The 21,056-nt window shown below is 31.6% G+C and overlaps 2 protein-coding genes across 3 annotated transcripts; both read left to right on the top strand.

Moving 5' to 3' along the window:
* Positions 1 to 687: 687 nt before the first annotated feature.
* Positions 688 to 1,322, top strand: LOC110644830 (uncharacterized). The gene is made up of 2 exons (XM_021797790.2): positions 688 to 973; positions 1,092 to 1,322. The coding sequence occupies exons 1-2, from the start codon at positions 750 to 752 to the stop codon at positions 1,222 to 1,224; spliced, it is 357 nt and encodes a 118-aa protein (XP_021653482.2). The 5' UTR covers positions 688 to 749; the 3' UTR covers positions 1,225 to 1,322.
* Positions 1,323 to 4,711: 3,389 nt separating this feature from the next.
* On the top strand, positions 4,712 to 20,482 carry LOC110645168 (protein REDUCED CHLOROPLAST COVERAGE 2). 2 transcript variants are annotated; one of them, XM_021798225.2, is made up of 24 exons: positions 4,712 to 4,921; positions 5,270 to 5,355; positions 5,444 to 5,505; positions 5,628 to 5,720; positions 7,086 to 7,158; positions 7,509 to 7,889; positions 7,989 to 8,053; positions 8,147 to 8,278; positions 8,460 to 8,501; positions 8,581 to 9,105; positions 9,191 to 9,348; positions 9,710 to 10,229; positions 10,446 to 10,508; positions 10,595 to 10,696; positions 11,162 to 11,482; positions 11,569 to 11,661; positions 11,750 to 11,851; positions 11,957 to 12,061; positions 13,294 to 13,427; positions 15,973 to 16,156; positions 17,009 to 17,140; positions 17,226 to 17,338; positions 17,813 to 17,891; positions 17,973 to 20,482. In XM_021798225.2, the coding sequence occupies exons 2-24, from the start codon at positions 5,286 to 5,288 to the stop codon at positions 20,082 to 20,084; spliced, it is 5,661 nt and encodes a 1,886-aa protein (XP_021653917.2). In that variant the 5' UTR covers positions 4,712 to 4,921; positions 5,270 to 5,285; the 3' UTR covers positions 20,085 to 20,482. The 2 variants fall into 2 exon arrangements, with proteins under 2 accessions (XP_021653917.2, XP_021653923.2); XM_021798231.2 differs by lacking the exon at positions 7,086 to 7,158 and having other exon boundaries at positions 4,712 to 5,355.
* Positions 20,483 to 21,056: the final 574 nt, after the last annotated feature.

Genomic DNA, 21,056 nt, shown 5'->3' with positions numbered 1-21,056 from the left:
ACAGTAACACATTTAAGTAACTATTAATTATTTTTATTTAAAAAAGTATTAAATCATTTAAAAAATAATAATAATAATCACATTGGGTATTTAGTTCAACTATTGATGCAAATGATAGTTAATGGACATTCAAACATCTGAATCAATATATTTGATAAAATTAAAAATACATGATTGATAATCGATAGGCAACTTCCCTTAGCTGCAGCTGTTATTGATGAACAATAATTTAACTTTTTCATTATTTAATAAAAATAACCTTTATTCACTAAAATTGCCCAGCGTACACACATATTTATTGTGAACACTTTATATTAATAATTATATATTTATTTTAAAAATAAAATAAATTATGTGATATAATAAATTTAATAATATTATATTTATCTTAATAATAAAATAAATATATTATATATATTTTTATTAATATTTTATATATAAATAATAATAATAATTAAATATAATTTTATTAAACACTTAATATTATCCGTTGTCAATATTATTCATCGTCAATCACCAACTAACCGTAATAACTATGAAGTATATGCGTCGGTTAAATCAAATAGGCTTAATTTTGGAAGAGACTTAATGTTTAGTTAATTTGTTTAAAAAAAAAAAAAAGAAGAAAAGGCTTTCCATTCGATTGGTTGGTGGTGTGACCTTAGCTCCCTTTTCAGATGCAATAAAGGATAAGGATAAGATGGTCAAACCCAAAAGTTCACAAGAGGCCCAGAGATAACTGAAAGAAAATGGTAGCCATAGAAAGAAGCTTTTTCTTTAACAATCTTTCTTCTCCTAATCTCTATCGTCCAAACAAAAATTGCAGAAGAAATGCTACCACTTTAGCTAAGAAGAGGGATTTCTCTCAGAATTCGACAACCCAACAAGAACCCATTTTTCCACTCAGACTTTCTAGTAAATTTTTGGCTCAATCAGCAATTGCTGTGTCTGGATTAGGCTTCATTGACGCTGGGTAAGCTTTATTTTTTTTTTTTTAATTTTGCTTGCGTGTGTGTACCTCTCTCTCTCTCTCTCTCTCTCTCTCTCTCTCTGTGAAGTCTCAAATATACAAGCATTAATTGAATGTTTAGGTATAGTGGAGATTGGTCAAGGATTGGAGTGATCTCAAAGGAGACTGAGGACTTGCTAAAGGTTGCTGCTTTTCTTGTTATTCCTTTATGTTTTTTTCTTGTATTTTCCATCTCAAGGGAAGAAGAGGTTTGAAATTGTTTAGATGGTAAGTTTGTCTGCTTTGAAATTCAATAATATATTACAACAGGATCACCTCTTGAAATAAATTGCCGAGCCCCTTGGTAGAAGCCTATTGGGTTTTTCTTATACAATGAAATTGGGACTTGAGACTATATATATATATATATATATATATATATATATATATATATATATATAGGGACTCGGGACTTCATAAATCTATAAACAACTATGTAATACTAAGTTTTTTTTTTCTTTTTACCTTAAAAAAATAGGACTCTCTAAGTATGGCATTGTAATTTCTTTATATCCAAAGCTAGAAATCACTGATTAACGTTCATAATTTAATTGAATCTTATAAAAAAAATTTATTATTGTACCTAAAATGACACTCAATGAAACGAATCATTAAATATTTTATCATTTTTTTCATTACACTTCTGAGTCGAGATAATATTTAGTCATCTGATGTGAGGAGTTGAAATGAAGTGAAATAATGTCATTTTATCAAGTTAACCACTAAATTACTGCGGGAGTGTAATATTAAGATAAAAACTCATTAATTTTACTATTAAATTAAATTTTATTTTATAAAAATTATTATATTTTATATTTGTATCATGTTGGATCCGGTTGAATTCATGAATAGGCTATTCTTATTAAAATTTATAAATAAAAGGATAGTTTTTTCTAAATTAATTTTTTATACATTAAAATATTTTATAAGCATAAAAAGTAATATTTAATTGTTAAAATATTTTAGATAATAGTTGAAATAACTATGATATATATTTATAAGCAATAAATTTATTTATTATATGTATTCAAATATAAAGTTTTCAATTACTATTTCTACTATACCCAGCGCATGAGGAATTGATTTTCTTAATTTCCAAACCATAGCCGTCTTTTACAATAAAACAACCGAACTCATGGGATCGAGGAGTGATAGAGTTAGGAATTTACATCAAGAATCAGAAAATGAAGAATAAGAAAAATTTCTTTATTCCAATAGCTGTGCAATAATTAAATCAAGGAATTTCAGATTCGTTCAATAATAAGAAAAAAAAAATAAAAATAGACTCAGCTACAAATAATGAAAAAACAGTAGCAAGATCAATGTCCCTGCTCGCAAGCAAATATGCTAGAAATATGAATAAAACCAGAATGCTAATTACTATCAACGATCCCTGTTAATAGACTGTTTCTGTTCTTATCATCAGGAGATAGGCCACTAAAAAAAAAGGTTTGGCAACCGATTATTATAATTGAATGAAATCGGTTGCTATTAGCAATCAATTTTATAATTGATTTATGATTTTTATTTTTTTTAGTAAAATAATTAATTTAAAAAAAATTTAACAATCAATTCAAGAATCGGTTGCTAAATTGGTTTTTATTAGCAACCGATTTATAATTAATTGTTAATCGATATTATAAAAACTTTAAATATATAATTAGTAATCAATTTTAAAATCGATTGCTAAAATCTATTGCTAACAGCAACTAATTTAGGAAATCAGTTGCTAAATTAAAGAATTATTTTAATTGGCTCTAGATTTAGCAATTGGTTTATAATTTGTTATAAAAATTAGCAATCGATTATTGGTTGTTGTTTGCTACCAATTTCTTATCGATTACTAATAGCAGCCGATTATTATAACCAATTGTAAATCGATTGTTAAATTTTTTCTCCCAAAAATTTCTACCTTTTTTTTTTTTTTTTGATTTGCAACTGATTTGTGAATCAATTGATAACAACAATCAATTTTTTCTCCCAAAAATTTCCATCAATTTTTTTTTATTTGCAACATATTTGTGAATCAGTTGTTAATAGCAATCGATTTTTATAACCGATTAAAATCAGTTGCTAATAACAACCTATTTTTTTTCTTCAAAAACTCTCTCCCAAATTTTTTTTTATTTGCAATCGACTTGCAAATCGGTTGCTAATAACAACCGATTTTTAAAATCAATTAAAATCGATTGCTATTAGCAACCGATTTTCCCCTCAAAAAATTTCCACTCATTTTTTTTTTATTTTGATTTGCAACCAATTTACAAATTAATTGCTAATAGTAACAGATTTCTGCAATTGATTAAAATTGATTAATATTAGTATCCGATTTTGCAACCAATTGCGAATCGGTTGCAAAATTTTCCTTTAAAAATTTCCACCCAATTTTTAAAAGAAAATAGCAACTGACAATCGGTTGCTGATTCGCTTATATAAACTACTACTCATTTTCTTTCCTAACTACTCATTTTTTTTTCTCTTATTTTCTTCATCTTCTTTTACATTCTCATCTTTTTTATTTATCATCTTTTCTGTTCTAACATATTTTCTTCATTATTTTTTCTTTCTTATCTACTTTCTTCATCATATTTTTCTCATCTATTTTCTTCTTTATTTTTTTCTTCCTCGTATATTCTCTTCTTCATCATCTTTTTCTTTCTCATCTTTTTCATTTAATTTATTTTTCTTTTGCATAATATAAAAATTTTTATATAAATATATTTTTTGTTAGTAAATTATTTGTAGTATTAATTTTTAATAATTTTTTTCTTATAATATATATATGATAATTTTTTTTAGTAATTTGTCTTATAAATATATTTTTATATTTAATTTTTTTGTTAAGATGAGCCAACAACTTGAGGGGGCTATTAAGGATACATCTCTCCAACTATTTGTAATCACTTGTAACAACCTTTAATTTTATCTATATCTTATTTTGAATCATAATTATTACTTGTTGAATCTTTTATATAAGTTGTACATCTCATATGCATAAATGCACACTTACATAATTTCAAATTAACTTTCAAATTAACGTTTCCTACACTGTCAACACGATTAATTACTTCAAATCAAAATAATTACTATTATATTTTATATAAGTGTTTCGTTTCAAATTTTCTTATATAATATTATATTAGTATGAAATTTTGTATTTAAAATTTGTATTTTTCACTGCATTTAATAAAACATCTATATTTTATTTTCTTAAAAAAAAGGAAAGAGAAAACTAACTAATTATCGTACTTGTTAATAGCCTCTGCTTTCATGTATATCGCTAGTACTCGAAATGTATATAATAATACCTAATTAAAAAAAAAAAAACTTAAAAGTATAGCTTTTTTTTTTTAATTTTACCAGTTTTATGAATAAATTATTTAATTCTTGTAATGTTATTTAAAAAAAATTATATAAATAAAAATAAGGTGGTTGGGACACTTAGCACACATTCATAAGCTAGGAAAATATCAGCTAAGAGCCAAGTAAAATCCACAGAGATAGATAAATAATAATACGAGTTCAGTTGTTTTAATCTCTATAATGACAAACTTTCAATTTCCAAGTCTAGAAAGATGGGCAAAAGGGCAAGAGAGAGAAGTGATGAGGTGTTCTGAGGGAGAGAAAAAAATAAATAAATAAAAGGAAGAAAAATGAGAGGCCTGAAATTGCTTGCTAACCTTATATTCTGTGTACTTGTATAGAGGAGAGGTCTTGGGTTACCTTATCCTATCCACCTCCTTCTATCTCTGTCTTTCTCTCTATATCATCTTCTCAAGAATTAAGTTCTTTCTCTTTCTTTCTCTCATAATCTCTTCAAATCTGTCTCCAGTTTCCTTTCACTCTTGCACTTTTATTCAGCTCTACCATATCATCACTTCTGCTCACTTCCCTCTCTCATTTTCTCACTATGTAAAACTACTTTCTTGCCCTCTATCTATTTCCTTTTTCTTTTTTCTTTTCTTGGGTTTGCATTATTTCATTTCATGGAGTTCTTTTTCTTGTATTTGAAACTATCTGATGAGTTCTTGCTGCTGGGATTGAGTTTTTTTTTTAGTTTATTTTAATTTTTTTTATTGTTCGCAAGAGCAGAATTATTGAACTATGAATAGTGGAAAGAGAAAATAAATTTATGAAGAATTTTGCATGCGTAGAAGAATTTAGTCTACAAATTCAATTGGGTTGATATAGTTTTTATCATCAAGTGAAAGGAAAATTTATTTAATTACGTACTTGTTAATTAGCAATATATTCACTCAGATTTTTGAGGCACAATATGGCTCCTAAAACGGGTAAGGCAAAACCACATAAAGCCAAAGGAGATAAAAAGAAGAAGGAGGACAAAGGTCTCTGCTCATCTTCTTCTTAATGTTCTTGTTCTTGGTGATATTGTCGTTCAATATTTGTAATACAATGTGAAACGTCCATGGACAGTTTTGCCTGCCGTTATTGAAATTACAGTGGAAACACCAGATGACTCGCAAGTCACCCTCAAGGTATATTAGTGTTCTATATGTTCATAATGTAATTTACAAGTGGGATTTTTATTTATTTATTATTATTTTTTTGTAATTATTAATTTTTTTATAATTATGTATGTATGTATGTATGTTTGAAGGGTATCTCAACGGACAGGATCTTAGATGTGAGAAAGCTTTTAGGTGTCCATGTCGAGACATGCCATTTGACCAACTTCTCTCTATCACACGAGGTATGCCTTTTTTTTTTTTTTTTTTTTTTTTTTTTTCAATTTGTACTTTTAAATCGTTGCCTCTACCCTATGTTTACGATTGCTAAATAAATGCTCCCACACTCCCAACTAGTGTTCTTTTGGTGGGATATATCGGGGAAAAAATTTTATTTTAATTTATAAAAATTTTAAAATAATAAAATCATTTAAAATTTTTTTATGAAAATATAAAATATTTTTTTTTAAAAAAATATTTCCCCATTAATGTTTTGGGTTCAATTATATCTCAACATAGCCTATAAATAAATACATATTATTAATTTAATATTACAATTAAATAATAATAAAAAATACTTTCATAAAAAATATATTTTTTTTATAAAAATTGTGTTTCATATATAAATTATTTTTTTAAAATAAATACAGTCTTAAATTGTGAATCATCTTTATTTTTTTTTTATAAAACAAAACCAGGTTACGTAATTTTATGTTATGAATAAATTTAGATAATCAATTAATTTTCTATACCAAAAGAATTTCAGATTACATTCATATCAATTTACAGATTATGAATCATTCCAAATTATAAATTTAATATTCTTTGAAAAATTAATTTTATTTATCTAATTGATCAAGCCAACTCAAACTGTTTTATTTTAGATTGAGTTACATGGCTCTTTAGATTGATTTTTACTTAATTAAAATTTTAATTTTTAATCATTTTAAACCAAATTATTTCAAATTTTATATATAATAAAAATGATTACAGTATAAATGAGTTTAAATCAGATTCTGTGACAATATCAAGATTTCACTTAACTATAGAATTGAATTTTTGCCAGGATTGTATTTATTGTACAATACTACACATCCACAAAAAGTTTGCTGTTAGTACAAGCCAGTACCATGTACATCAATTTCCGTATTTCTTTTTTCTTCTTCTTTCTCTTCTTTTTTTATTTTTTTCATTAAAAAAAAAGCTATAATATTTATCAATATATAATTTTTTAAAAAATTCTTTTTTATATCAGTTTTTAAAATAAAAATTACTTATTTCAATTAAAAATTATTTGTTTAAAATAAAAATTAAAAAACATAATAAAAAATATAATTTTTTATTATAAATGTGGAAAGGAAAGAATTCTATTTTTTTTATTGAAAAGTTAGAATACACTAGTCAGTGACAATTATGGAAATAATTCATTCTGAATCTCTCATTATTGAATTATATATAATTATCATTAGATTATATTAATTACTGTAAAATAAACTGATTTTTTTAGTGGGAAATAATAAGCTGATATTATTAATAAGTTTTGGCTCGTTAATGATCATTTAGTAAATGGAGGATAATCCTCCGGTAACTAACTGCAAAGACATACACAGGCACGAGGACCCAGACTCAAGGATTCTGTCGACATCGTCTCTCTCAAACCCTGCCACCTCACTATCGTTGAAGGTATTCTACAAATCCAACGGCTAAGAATCTATCATCAATTACCCACCAGACTACACCCCAATCACCGCCACACACTTCCTTTTTTTTTTGTGATTTTAGAGTTTTTATCTTAATTTTATTTTTTATAAAATAAAATTTATTTTATTAACAATTATATGAAATATAATTATATAAAATTAAAATACAAGAAAATGTTATATTTTTACTTTATTGAAAATGTTTTATTTTTAATAAAATGAAACTTATTTTTATAAATAATTATAATTAATAATAATAAAATATAAATAAAGCGAATAAAAAAATAACCAAAGAATGCAAGAAGTAACGAGAATTCAAATTTTCGGTTACAGAGGACTACACGGATTTGCAAGCCGTAGCTCACGTCCGGCGACTCCTCGACATCGTTGCCTGCACCACCTCGTTCGGCCAGTCGTCGTCCAAACCGGCCGCTCGAATCAATTCGAAGGAGTCCGGTCCGAAGGACACCGGTTTGACCGAAGCCGAACCGACTCAGAGTTCTGGTTCTTCGGACAACGGAGGCGATGCCAATCCAAAGTCGAAAGGAGGAGGAGGAGATAAGAAAATCGATGGTGCTGACTGCAAGATTGGGACGGATAGCTCTAAGGACGTGGAGGAGAAGGGGGACACGGTGGTTTCAATGTGTCCACCGCCGCGGCTCGGGCAGTTCTACGATTTCTTTTCGTTTTCACACCTCACCCCGCCAGTCCAATGTCAGTTTTCAATTTGCTTCTTTTTCGAGTAAAATTGCAATATTATTATAATAATTTTATTTTGTTAACTAGTTGTGAGTTTTGGGTTCAAATTTGCAGACATTAGGAGATCCACGCGTCCTTTCCCTGATGATAAAACGGAAGACGATTTCTTCCAGATAGATGTCAGATTTGTGTTTCGATTTTGAATGAAGTTGGTTATTGGTTGATTATAGATTGATTAGATTATTTGAGAGTAAAAAAATTGTGAAATGTAGGTAAGGGTTTGCAGTGGGAAGCCGATGACAATTGTAGCTTCGCGGAAAGGGTTTTACCCTGCTGGAAAACGTCTTCTTATCTGTCAATCTTTGGTTACTCTACTCCAGCAGATTAGCAGAGTCTTTGATGCTGTAAGTTCTAATCCAATTCCACACTTATATCACTTTTCTCTTTTCTTTCCATCTCCTTATTGCCAATAATAATTTTTACTGCTTTACTTTTTTTGGTCTTTATTGCTTCAATGAATGTGGGCTTAAATTTGTTTATGGAATAATTGTCTGGCATTTATCAAGGTATGATATTTAATTGCAGGCTTATAAGGCTCTCATGAAAGCTTTCACAGAGCACAATAAAGTAGGTTCCCCCTAGTCTCTTTCTCTATGTTAGATGTCAATTTGAGAAGTGTTTGTGATTTAATGTTCTTTTATTTCAGTTTGGCAATCTTCCCTATGGTTTTCGGGCAAACACATGGGTTGTTCCTCCAGTTGTTGCTGATAATCCATTTGTTTTCGCTCCCCTTCCTGTTGAGGATGAGAACTGGGGAGGGAATGGAGGTGGACAAGGAAGAGATAGCACACATGACCACAGGCCATGGGCGAAGGAGTTTGCAATTCTGGCAGCAATGCCTTGTAAAACAGCAGAGGAGAGGCAAATACGAGATAGGAAAGCCTTTCTGCTTCACAGTTTATTTGTCGATGTCTCTGTTTTCAAAGCTGTTGCAGCAATCACACGTATTATTGACAACAATCAGTACTCTTTAAATGATACCAACCATTCAGTTTTGCATGAGGAAAAAGTGGGAGATTTGATTATTAAGGTGGCAAGAGATGTTCCTGAGGCAAGTAACAAGTCGGATTGTAAAAATGATGGGAGTAGGGTTCTTGGAATGTCGCAGGAAGAGCTTGCCCAGAGAAATTTACTTAAAGGCATAACTGCTGATGAAAGTGCAACTGTTCATGTCAGTAAAATAATTGTTGTTTATGCTTATTATTTTGACTGAAGCAGGTTTTGTGAATTGCTGAAGTCACCTTTTATTCTTGTAGGATACTTCTACCTTAGGTGTTGTGGTTATCAGACATTGTGGCTACACAGCCGTTGTTAAAGTTTCAGATGAGGTCAATTGGGAGGGGAATTCTATTCCCCAGGACGTTGACATTGAAGACCAGCCTGAAGGAGGCGCCAATGCCTTGAATGTTAATAGGTTCATCTATTAGGCTGATAATTTGTTTGCTTTGTTCCCTTTAGAATATTTATGTAATCCTCTTTTTTTTTTTTTTTTTTTTTTTTTTTTTTTTCCGCTGTTCCTTGATACACATGTATGCTTGCAGTTGCACACAAAAACATGCTATGCAGACACACTATTCTAAGAAATATTAGCCTTTGTGGCTTATAATGCATTACATCATAAGAGCATCATGAATTGTTACTTGTCGTTTTGGCTTATAATGTATGAACTCATAAGTGTGTCATGAGTTGTTAATTGTCATTTTCGGCTTATAATGTATGAACTCATAAGTGTGTAATGAGTTGTTAATTGTCATTTTCTTCAAATTACCTTGCAGCTTGAGAATGCTATTGCACAAGTTATCTACTCCTCAGTCATCTAGTACAGTCCAGCGAGTGCAGACTGGAGATTCTGAGTGTTTACGATCTGCTAGGTCTTTGGTGAGGAAAGTACTAGAAGATAGTCTGCTGAAGTTACAGGAAGAAACAAATAAGCAAACCAAGTCTATCAGATGGGAGCTAGGAGCATGTTGGGTTCAACATTTGCAAAATCAGGCTTCGGGGAAAACTGAGTCTAAGAAAACTGAAGAAGCTAAGCCTGAGCCTGCTGTGAAGGGACTTGGAAAGCAAGGTGCATTGCTTAAGGAAATAAAGAAAAAAATAGATGTCAGAAGCAGCAAAATTGAAGAGGGAAAAGATGTTTCTGTGGGTAATCTTGACATGAACAAGAAATTGGATGGCAGTAATCAGAAAGAATTGGAGAAAAAAGAACTGGAAATGGAAACCATGTGGAAAAAACTGCTCCATGAAGATGCATATTTGCGCCTTAAAGAATCAGAAACTGGTCTTCACCTCAAGGTATTCTTCTTTTTCTGAGAATGTCTGTCTACTTATTTTTTTTCTATGAATTCTTTAAGATTCATGTAGTGAACTTGGCTCTTCAAGAGATGATTTAAGAATCGCAGAGTCGTGAGCATGTCCGTTTTTGCATGTTTTATACACATGCTCCCACATGCACAGATATCCTGTTATCATTTTCAGATTCATATTTGTTTGGTTGTTTTGATTTTGCAGTCACCTGGTGAATTAATTGAAATGGCACATAAATACTATGATGATACAGCTCTTCCCAAATTGGTTAGTTGCTCCACAATCAACATTTTTTTGGGACTAATAAGACCTTCTGGACTCAGTATGTCTCATTCATTTTTTCAACATTTCAGGTGGCAGATTTTGGCTCCCTTGAACTTTCACCAGTTGATGGAAGAACTTTGACAGATTTTATGCATACCAGGGGTTTGCAGATGTGTTCTTTAGGGCGCGTGGTAAATTCTCCATCATGCCTATTTTCTTATGATCTCTAAACTTTGCTAAATTTTTGATGCCAAACTTTACTGAATTTTTAATGCCATTGCATAGAATAACATATTAATTTAGTATTTCTTTTTGGTGCTTTGATATAAAATGAAGGGGAGGAAAAGGTTTGGATGACAAAGGTTCAAATGCATTTGTAAAGGTTTGGAACAATTCTAGTTGTATGAAAGAGTTCATTGGCTTGGTTAGAAATCCATATCTAAGATTCATAGTCCTTTGCTGTTTCTCTGCAAAATTAATATGCTTTTTTCTTTCAATATTGGTGTATATCATTTCATGAAAGTTTTACACACTGTAGTAATTCTTGTCACCAACTAAACATATATCACACTTGAAGTGCTCTATCAGAGTGGACTTATCTAAATAGCTGGATTGAGGATTCTGAATCTTAATCTTTTCTCCTCCTGTCATTCTAGGTTGAACTTGCAGACAAACTTCCTCACGTGCAATCACTCTGTATACATGAAATGATTGTTCGAGCCTACAAACACATATTACAAGCTGTTGTAGCTGCTGTTAATAGTGCTGCTGACTTGGCTGCATCAATTGCTTCATGTCTAAATACATTATTAGGAACACCTTCATCTGAAAATGAGCATACAGATATTGTAAATGATGATAAACTTAAGTGGAAGTGGGTGGAAACTTTCCTTTTGAAAAGGTTCGGATGGAAGTGGAAGCATGAAAGCTGCGAGTATCTAAGAAAGTTTGCAATTCTTCGTGGGCTGTCCCACAAGGTTTGATGTCCTTCTTTCCACTGCATGGGATGCTTTAGGACCATTTCACTCCATTATAATTTTATAACAAAGTCATTTTTTCTCAGGTTGGACTTGAGCTCCTTCCCAGGGATTATGATATGGACACTGCATCCCCCTTTAAGAAGTCAGATATCATAAGCATGGTCCCTGTTTATAAGGTGTGATGCTGATAATTCAAGTTAGAAGTGGAATTTTGTTCTATTGTAATATGTTTGGTGCTTTGACAGTGTTACTTCTTTCCTACAGCATGTTGCATGTTCATCTGCAGATGGACGCACATTGTTGGAATCTTCTAAAACTTCCTTGGATAAAGGTAAATTGGAGGATGCTGTTAATTATGGCACTAAGGTATGGGCACCCGCCTCTCTTTTTATGTTGTCATTTTTTTTATTTTTATTTTTTACCAATGTTTGAAACCAGTAATCAGAATAAATTTCACATTGAATTTTGAAGGCACTGTCAAAACTTGTGTCAGTCTGTGGCCCTTATCATCGAATGACAGCAGGAGCTTATAGTCTACTGGCTGTAGTGCTCTACCACACTGGAGATTTTAATCAGGTTTGTCTTTGCCCTTTATTATGTTTGTATATTTTGAAGAGCAGAAATTATGATGATATATCTAACAATGACTCAAATTTTGCTAATTTTCTAATCCATTGAAGAAGAATATCTTGTTGCTGGGATGTTTGTTCATAGCAAGGATATTTATTGCTGATTTGCATAAAAATGGATTCAGGATGATAGTCAAATAACTAATGAAGAGCAGAAATTAGAAGGAATGGGGAAAGCTTATTGCAGATGGTTGGATATTGCAGTTGCCTGATCACTGATGCCTGGCTTCATTTAAACCTGCTGAGTTTGGCTTCAGAAGATGTGGGAGCAACTGTGACTTATAATATAAATAAATCATTGTTTAATGTAAAAGGATTAGATTGTCATTCTACTCATGACAATTTACTAGCATATTTTGAGCTTGTGTTAATCTTAGGCACATCATGTATGTCTTGATAAGGTGAACCACTATAAAATACATCAGCCATATTACTAACATAACCACCTAAAAAATAACAGCTCTGCTTTCATTGGGATGAGAAATTTTTTTTTTCAGAATTCTAAGTTCCTTTATGTTGTAGTCTAATATCAATACTTGTATGCATTACCATATTTTTCCTATAGCTACTTTTTACTTTTGTGGTGAACAGTGAACTGTAATCAGATAGGGGAGAAAATCCTCCCATTGTGTTTTAGTCTCCTTTAGCAATCTTAAGGCCAATTGCTTTACTATCCTTTGAATTAATTACATGCCACAACTTTATGCATATTGTCTACTTTATCTATTTATGTATGGCTATATGCTTTGCCTGAGTTTACTTTCCTTTCGCAATTAGACAACCAATTTCTTTACTGTCCTTAAGAATTAATTACCCGCCACAACTTTATGCATGTTGTATACTTTATCTATGTGTATATGTTTCCCCTTAGTGCAGCATGTTTCTTCCTCTTCTTCTTTTAAATAAGATACTTGAAGATTTCTTGCTTTTTTTCCTCTTTATATTAAAGTTAAAATAAAAAAAAATTTTAAGTGCAATCAAGGACAAGAAGCAGTTTTCACGTGAGGTATAAGTTTATAAATCAAAGGCAACTTCTTACAAATAGAGATTAAATTTACTTAATTTGAAGTATTACATTAAAAGATTCAAAAGTGTCAGCCAGATATTGTCATGTTTTATATTTGACATGAATTATTAAAAGTTGTTTCTCAGTACACTAACTTCATTCACTTTATGTAGGCAACCATTTATCAGCAAAAAGCATTGGATATCAATGAGAGAGAACTTGGACTTGATCATCCTGATACAATGAAAAGTTATGGAGATCTAGCTGTCTTCTACTATCGTCTTCAACATACAGAATTAGCCTTGAAGTATGCTTTATTTCTAATCTGAAAGGTTTTTTCTAGATTATTTTGATCCCATGCTGGTGTTCCTTCTCTATCTTTTGTGGCTTTCTAGTTTGTGATTCTTTAATTTGCATATATAGTCAAATTTCCTCCACTGATTGGTTTTCATACTCTAAAGTAACACATTTTCGAGACTAGCTATTTCCTAATCTCCTCGGTTCATAAGCTTTGAGACTGAACATTTCTTTAAAAACTTAAGCCGGAAATGAGATGTGTGCTTTTTTTTTCTTTTTTTTTTTTTTGAATTAAACTATTGACATTGATTAATCACTTACATTGTATTTTATCACTTAGGTCCATTGGTTACCCAGTTTTCTTTGGTTAATGAGCCAAATTTAAATTTAAATTTCATCCACAACACTTATAATAATGGTCCTCTTCTAGCAAAAGTCCTTCTTTAACTGTAAATTGCTAAAACCCCCTTTCAGTTTGACGTATGCAATTTTTTGTAAAATTTAAAACTAAATAAGGGAATAATAGTATTTTATCAAGACAAAATTGCATAAGTGCACATGTAATCAATTGATAGTTGATTAATAATGAGGTAATCCTTCATACTTTTTAGGGTATTAGATCTAATCAGTCCAGTTATAAGATATTGGTATTATATTTTTTATATTTTTATTAGTATTTTATAATTTACTTTTTATATGTTGACCCCATAAAAGTTTTTTTTCTAGATCCACCACTGCCTAAGGTTTGTTTATAATACAACACCTTGTGTATATCATGGTAAAAGTCGATGGATTTTTAGTAATTTATTCTTTTTGTTTAATATTTATTACTATTATTTTGGAGTAAAATATTAAAAAAGTATATTTTCATTATCTCTATATAGTAATTTTCTAAATTATATGCATAGCATTTTGAAATATTACATTAAACATGTATAAGAAATTGACATTAAAAATTTTGCTCACACACTTCATTGGTTCAATTAATCATCTTTTTTTTCAAATCAATCTTTCAAGGTATTTTTTTTTCCCACCCTAGCTGGAAAAGGAAGGGAAATACTTGGGCATTAATATTTGGGTAATTACTATTTAGTCCATGTATTTTAGCTAAACTAATTACTTGGTCCCTATATTTTGAAAAATATACGATTTAGTCCTTATATTTTGCTTCCGTTAAACTGTTTAGTCCATCTGTCAATTTTTCCGTTAGTCAATAATAGCCAAACTACTATTTGATCCCTCTATTTTAATGAAAATAATTAGTTAGTCCCTATATTTTAGAAAAATACATTAGTTCCTATATTTTGGAAAAACATATTAGTTAGTCCATGTTATTTAACTCCGTTAACTATTTGGTCTTATAATTATTTTTAATACCTAAATTATCCTAATTCTCTCTCTCCTAGTTCTCTCTTATCTACCCTTATTTTTCTCTTTTCATGTTTTTTCTCTATTATACCTATACCCTTCTCTCCCTCATTCTCTCTTTATTTTCATCTATTGATAAAACTGGGACAAATTGTCTATACAAAAAAAGTTATTCAATTTCCTTAAACTTATAAGTAATCTAGGAAAATTATTTTCTAGTAGAAAAAACATAAAAATGATGTCCAGGGAATTGAAAATTAAAAAATATATATAAATTCAAATTTAGTTTTCACATAACAAAATTTCTATTTTTATCGAAGATTATATTTTTCAAAAATATTGTATTTTTGAAAAAATATAGACCAACTAATTAGTTTCACTAAAATATAGGGACTAAATAGTAGTATGAATAGTATGAATAACAAAAACTTGACATAGGACTAAATAGTTTAATGAAAGTAAAATATAGGGGGCTAAATGGTAATTTTTCCTTAATATTTTGAGTACCACTGAGATTGTACAAAAATATGGCGTCAATTTGCTTTCTATGTGATCTTATAACCACCAAGGAGAAAATGATTGTGATGGAATATATTTTTTTATGTATGTCTTTGCTTTTGGCTTAATGTTGGGTCTTTAATTCATTATTATTGTGGTTGTTGTTGTTGTGGCGGTGGTGTACTGGTGATAGAAGAGTACAATATTTTCTCCAATGGTAGAATTGTAATTGTCCTCCATGGGTTAGATTCAACATAATATCTGATCTATTGAAATAATTTCTTTCTGAGCAGTGGGCCTACTGTAGAGTATTATTTGACAAATGTTTAATTCTTTTTAAGTCCATTCTTAAGCTATAAAATGGGATAGTCCTCCGTCTCATAGGCCTTCTTATTCTAGCAGTTTACAATATGGTGCTAATTAGCTAATTGTAATTTAAACTTTAGATGAGGTTCTTAGCTTATTGGATTTCAGGTCTGACTTAGCAGTGATCAGGGGAAGTTCAAAATGGAAAACAAAGAACTGAACCTTATCCATCATGGAGAATTAAAATCAACAGACAGTTTCACCTGAAAATTTCTCAATTTTATTAAGTTGTGTTAAGCAAAGTATCATTCATTCGAGAGTGAATGTGTTTCCTTAAACCTCATAAGCAGAATGCCATAGTGATTACCCTTTTGCTGTTCTAGGTATGTCAACCGTGCATTGTATCTTTTGCATTTAACATGTGGGCCATCTCATCCAAATACGGCTGCCACATATATCAATGTAGCAATGATGGAAGAAGGATTGGGGAATGTCCATCTCGCTCTTAGGTACCTCCATGAGGCTCTGAAGTGTAATCAGCGACTACTTGGTGCTGATCATATACAGGCTAGCTCTCTCTCTCTCTCTCTCTCTCTCTCTCTCTCTCTCTCACATACACACACACACACTCACAAAAGAAGAATTTCATAGGTAGGTTATTTTGAGATTTTTCCATTAAAACCATGGATGAGTGTGAGGTAGAAACACTGAAAAACTATAAAAGAAAAAAAATTTATTGATCAAAAGATCCTTTACGTAACTATCAGTGCACTAATAGTTTTGCCTGCCCTATTAGCTTATAAGGCAGGCCCCTTTTCTGTCCCATTATGCTATCTGAAACTGTGGTGCTGCTCTTCAATAGTTAGAAACATGCCATGGAGGCTAAGCATTGCTGGTTTTCAGCTTGTAGTTTGACTTAAATATTTGGCTTCTTGTTCTGATACAATCTCATGATTTGCTCAAGGAAATATTTAATACCATTTAATGATGTGTTGTTAGTTCTGATTTTCTTCCCTGCTTTATAGACTGCCTTCAAAATGTGAAACAAATTAAATCTAAAATGAAAAACGTTTGGGCCAGACTTTTGATAAAGAGCAGTACTGTTATTGATAAAATACTTTGACGTCGCTTTATGCACAGCTTTTGAGGTTTGATGAAAGAGAATGATGAGATGAGGTACCAAAAGGGCAGTGGGATAGTTATGAATCATTTACTATAAAGCGCAAATGCTTATTCGAAAAAGTTAAATAGTATGAGGAGCCAAAAAAAAAAAAGAGAGAGTGATTAGATTGTAGATTGAATATAATAATTCTGCTTCTTGAAGCAAACTACTTGGACCTTGTGTCATTCATGTTCATTGTCTTGGGTGGGTAATAATTTGTATTCTTTCATGTCCTGACATGTTTCTGATATTTTCAGACTGCTGCCAGCTACCATGCTATAGCAATTGCTCTATCTTTGATGGAAGCTTACTCCTTGAGCGTTCAGCATGAACAAACTACACTGCAGATACTGCAAGCGAAACTTGGGTCTGAAGATCTACGCACACAGGTAGTATCAAATTTAATGTTCAATCTCAAATGTCGGTTATCTAGTTATTCTTCTTCCTTAAATCTATATATGATGGCTTTTGCAGGATGCAGCTGCATGGCTTGAGTATTTTGAGTCCAAGGCTCTGGAGCAACAAGAAGCTTCACGCAATGGAACCCCAAAGCCAGATGCCTCAATATCCAGTAAAGGTCATTTAAGGTAATAATTATAAGTTTAAAAGGGGATTTATTTATTTATATTATTTTATTTTGTTTTTGATTTCCTTTATGTGAATAAGAATACCAGACATTATGCTATCGGCTGGGAAAATTAAATGAGCATCTATTTGTATTTATAGGTTCCTACTGTTTCTTATCTGTAGTTAGTATTATTGCTTATTTAAAAAATTAGGCAGAGTTTATATGATTGGCATGATAATTTTTGTTCAAGTCTAAAAGTGGCCATTGATATCAAATATAATCTTATACTTGTATTTTTTATAATTCAAATGGTTTTCTAAGAAGAGCTTTTAGTGGGTTTCTCTCTTTTTGTTGTTTTTGGCTTCTGGAAATGATGTTATCTGCTTGTGGAATCAAAACCACTGCTACCCAAACCTCCTACCTGATTAGAGTGGGCAGATGAATTTGATAGTCTTTCCACAACTAAATGTAATATTTTCTCATTTTGGATCAGTGTATCAGACCTTTTGGATTATATAACGCCAGATGCAGATATGAAAGCAAGAGAAGCTCAAAAGAAAGCTCGTTCAAAGGTGATAAATTTCTTTAGTTGGATCTATTCTCTCACGTTACTTGTTTTAACATATTCTTCTACCTAAAATTTCATCACACAGGTTAAAGGCAAACCAGGTCAAAACTGGGAAACAGTCTTAGATGAATCTCAGAAAGATGAAACTTTCTCACCAATCTATCCTGTTTTGGAGAATTCAAGTGATAAGGAAAACAAATCTGAGGTTCAGTTTGCAGAAATTAGGAATGAGAGTACTGATTCAAGTCTCCCAGATCAGTCAATAATTAATATGAGTGATGATAAAATACAGGAGGATGAGTCAAATGAAGGATGGCAAGAAGCTGTACCTAAAGGCCGTTCACCTACAAGTCGGAAATCTTCTGGTACAAGGAGGCCAAGCCTAGCTAAACTAAATACTAACTTTATGAATGTGTCCCAGTCATCAAAATTCCGAGGAAAGCCCACCAATTTTACATCCCCAAGGACAAGCCCAAATGATTCTGCTGCTTTTACTGGACCCAGTATTCCTGTTCCTAAAAAGTTTGTTAAAAGTGCTAGCTTCAGTCCAAAGAAAAATAATTCTGGTGCTGCATGTGGTGGAATAGAGAAATCAATTGACCCTAAATCAGCCCCAGCTACTCCTGCTTCAACTGATCAAATTTCCAAATCAGTTTCAGTGGCAAGTCCTGTAAGTGTTCAGGCAGCTGGAAGACTCTTCTCCTACAAAGAAGTTGCTGTAGCTCCTCCTGGTACAATTGTGAAGGCAGTTGCAGAACAGCTGCCAAAAGAAAATCTTCCTATAGAACCAAGTCCTCAGTTAAGCCATAAGGCAGCTGCATCAGAGGTCAATATTGGTGGAGTGACTGAGTTGAAAGACGTAGAGGAAGAAAAAGTAGAGAACCCTGAAGGAGAGAGAAAACCACTTGGCTCTGAGGAAAGAAAAGATCCCATCAATGGAGAGCCAGAAACAGAAATAGGGAATTCAGAGATGATGGAACCACTGGAAGGAACAAAATGTGTGCATGATGATCACGTAGATAAAGAAGCTGTGATATTTGAAAATAAAACTGCTGATGCTGAAGTTACAAATGTTGCAGTTCTGAGAAATGAGAATTTAGACACTTCCAAAGATTCAAATGCCTCTTCTTCTAAAAGTGATGCGTTGGAAACAAGAGATTTAGACCTTTGCCCATCAGTTTCCCCTGATCCAGAACCTCTACCTGTGTTATCTGAAAATGCAGCTTTGTTGGTAGAAAAAGATACTTCAGTTCCAAGTGAAAAACTAATAGATGAGAATTCTCAGGATCTATCTAGGGACACGAGTGATAAGGCATTGACAACTGAAGTAGAAAAACAAGATGAAGCAGAAACTGGAAAGGAGACAACAAAGAAACTTTCTGCAGCTGCACCGCCATTTAATCCATCCACAGTTCCAGTTTTTGGCTCAGTTACTGTTCCAGGGTTCCAAGATCATGGAGGAATTCTTCCTCCACCGTTGAATATTCCTCCAATGCTTACAGTTAATCCTGTCCGCAGATCACCTCACCAGTCAGCGACAGCTAGGGTTCCCTATGGTCCAAGGCTATCTGGTGGCTATAATAGATCTGGGAATCGGGTTCCACGTAACAAACCTACCTTCCACAGTGGTGAACATAATGGGGATGGGAATCACTTCAGCCCTCCTAGAATAATGAACCCTCATGCTGCTGAATTTGTGCCAGGCCAACCTTGGGTTCCCAATGGCTATCCTGTGTCACCAAATGGTTACTTGGCTACCCCAAATGGTATGCCAGTGTCTCCAAATGGTTTCTCCATGTCTCCAACAAGTATTCCAGTGTCACCAAATGGATTTCTAGCATCATTGAATGGTATTCCAGCGGTGCAAAATGGCTTTCCAGCATCTCCAGTCAGTTCAGTAGAAACAACCACATTGGTTCCCATCGACTTAGGTGCTGAAAACAAAGGTGAAGCTGCAGGAGAAACTAGTGCTGAAAATTCCTTGACAGAAAACCAGCCAAGTGAGCAAAAATGTCATGAACCAGATGAAAATGCACATCCTGAAAGTGAAGAAAAGCCTACAAATATAGCCCCTTTGACTGGTGATAATGCTATGGCAAAAGAAACGTGCAACAGCATATTGATTGAGGAGAAACCAAGCAAGTGCTGGGCAGATTACAGTGACAGTGACGGTGAGATTGTTGAGGTTACTAGTTGAATGAAGGCATATATTTTTTTCCTTTTTTTTTTCTTAGACGTGAAGCGATTTCCTTGCAACACAAGCTCCATGGCAATGAAAAGAGAGAGAACAAGTTGACAGTTGAGGGAGGCCCCTGTAATGACTGGAAAAACTGTTTTAAGTTTGACATAGTCAAGTTTAGGCCTTGAAATTGTGAATGTTTTCGGATACATTTTGGTTTTGCTGCATTGAGGGAGGAGAATCCTTGATGGAGAGATTTGTTAATGAAAATTACCATCACCGTGAAAGAATCTGTTGAGCAGCTCGTAGCTAAATTAGTGAGTCTCTGCCTTCTTATAATTTTGTTTTGTCATTCTCCTGCTATATTTTTTGTTTGTTGTCAACTCAAAATAAAATAACCTTTGAAGATTTATACATTCCAAGTCGTACTCTTAGTAAATTCACAACCATTTTTAAGGTATGCAATAAATTTCAACTATGTTCCATGTATAACAATATACAACTTTGTAGCAGCACTTGATTTTATTGTTTGTGTTTTATTATCCCTTGTTTGAAAATTAAAATTTTACAAGAATTCAATATATTGATTTCTTTTTAGTTAATTATCCCCTTTGTATGAAATTTAAAATTTTACAAGAATTTAATTTAATTATTTTTTTTTCTCAATTTTCATGTTTGAAATAAAAAAATTCAATTCTTTTTTTATTTAGAAAATAATTTCATTTTCAAAGAAATAAAAATTAAACATAATTGTATGAAAATTTATTTCAGTTCTTTTCTTGCAAATGATTTATTTTAAAACGAAGTCAAAATTTGGAACGAAAGAATTGAAATTTTTTTAACTTAAAAAATTCATTTAAAATAAATAGAAATTAATAATGATTGTTTTAAAATTCAATTAAATACTTTTCTTCCACTTAAAGAAGGAAAATTCTTAGTTACACCGAGGTATATAAGCTATTCTATACACTCATCAATCATATTTTGTAG

The sequence above is a fragment of the Hevea brasiliensis genome, chromosome 13, assembly GCF_030052815.1.
Source record: "Hevea brasiliensis isolate MT/VB/25A 57/8 chromosome 13, ASM3005281v1, whole genome shotgun sequence".
NCBI classification, from domain to species: domain Eukaryota; kingdom Viridiplantae; phylum Streptophyta; class Magnoliopsida; order Malpighiales; family Euphorbiaceae; genus Hevea; species Hevea brasiliensis.
Note: the sequence above shows the minus strand (reverse complement) of the source record. Positions and strands in the feature narration are given on the sequence as shown.

Coding starts and splice junctions, on each gene's coding strand:
- LOC110644830 (XM_021797790.2), top strand. CDS start 750: ATGGTAGCCATAGAAAGAAGCTTTTTCTTTAACAATCTTTCTTCTCCT. Junction 974..1,091: donor TTAGGCTTCATTGACGCTGG/GTAAGCTTTATT, acceptor TTGAATGTTTAG/GTATAGTGGAGATTGGTCAA.
- LOC110645168 (XM_021798225.2), top strand. CDS start 5,286: ATGGCTCCTAAAACGGGTAAGGCAAAACCACATAAAGCCAAAGGAGAT. Junction 8,502..8,580: donor CTTTCACAGAGCACAATAAA/GTAGGTTCCCCC, acceptor CTTTTATTTCAG/TTTGGCAATCTTCCCTATGG. Junction 17,141..17,225: donor CTGAAGATCTACGCACACAG/GTAGTATCAAAT, acceptor TGGCTTTTGCAG/GATGCAGCTGCATGGCTTGA.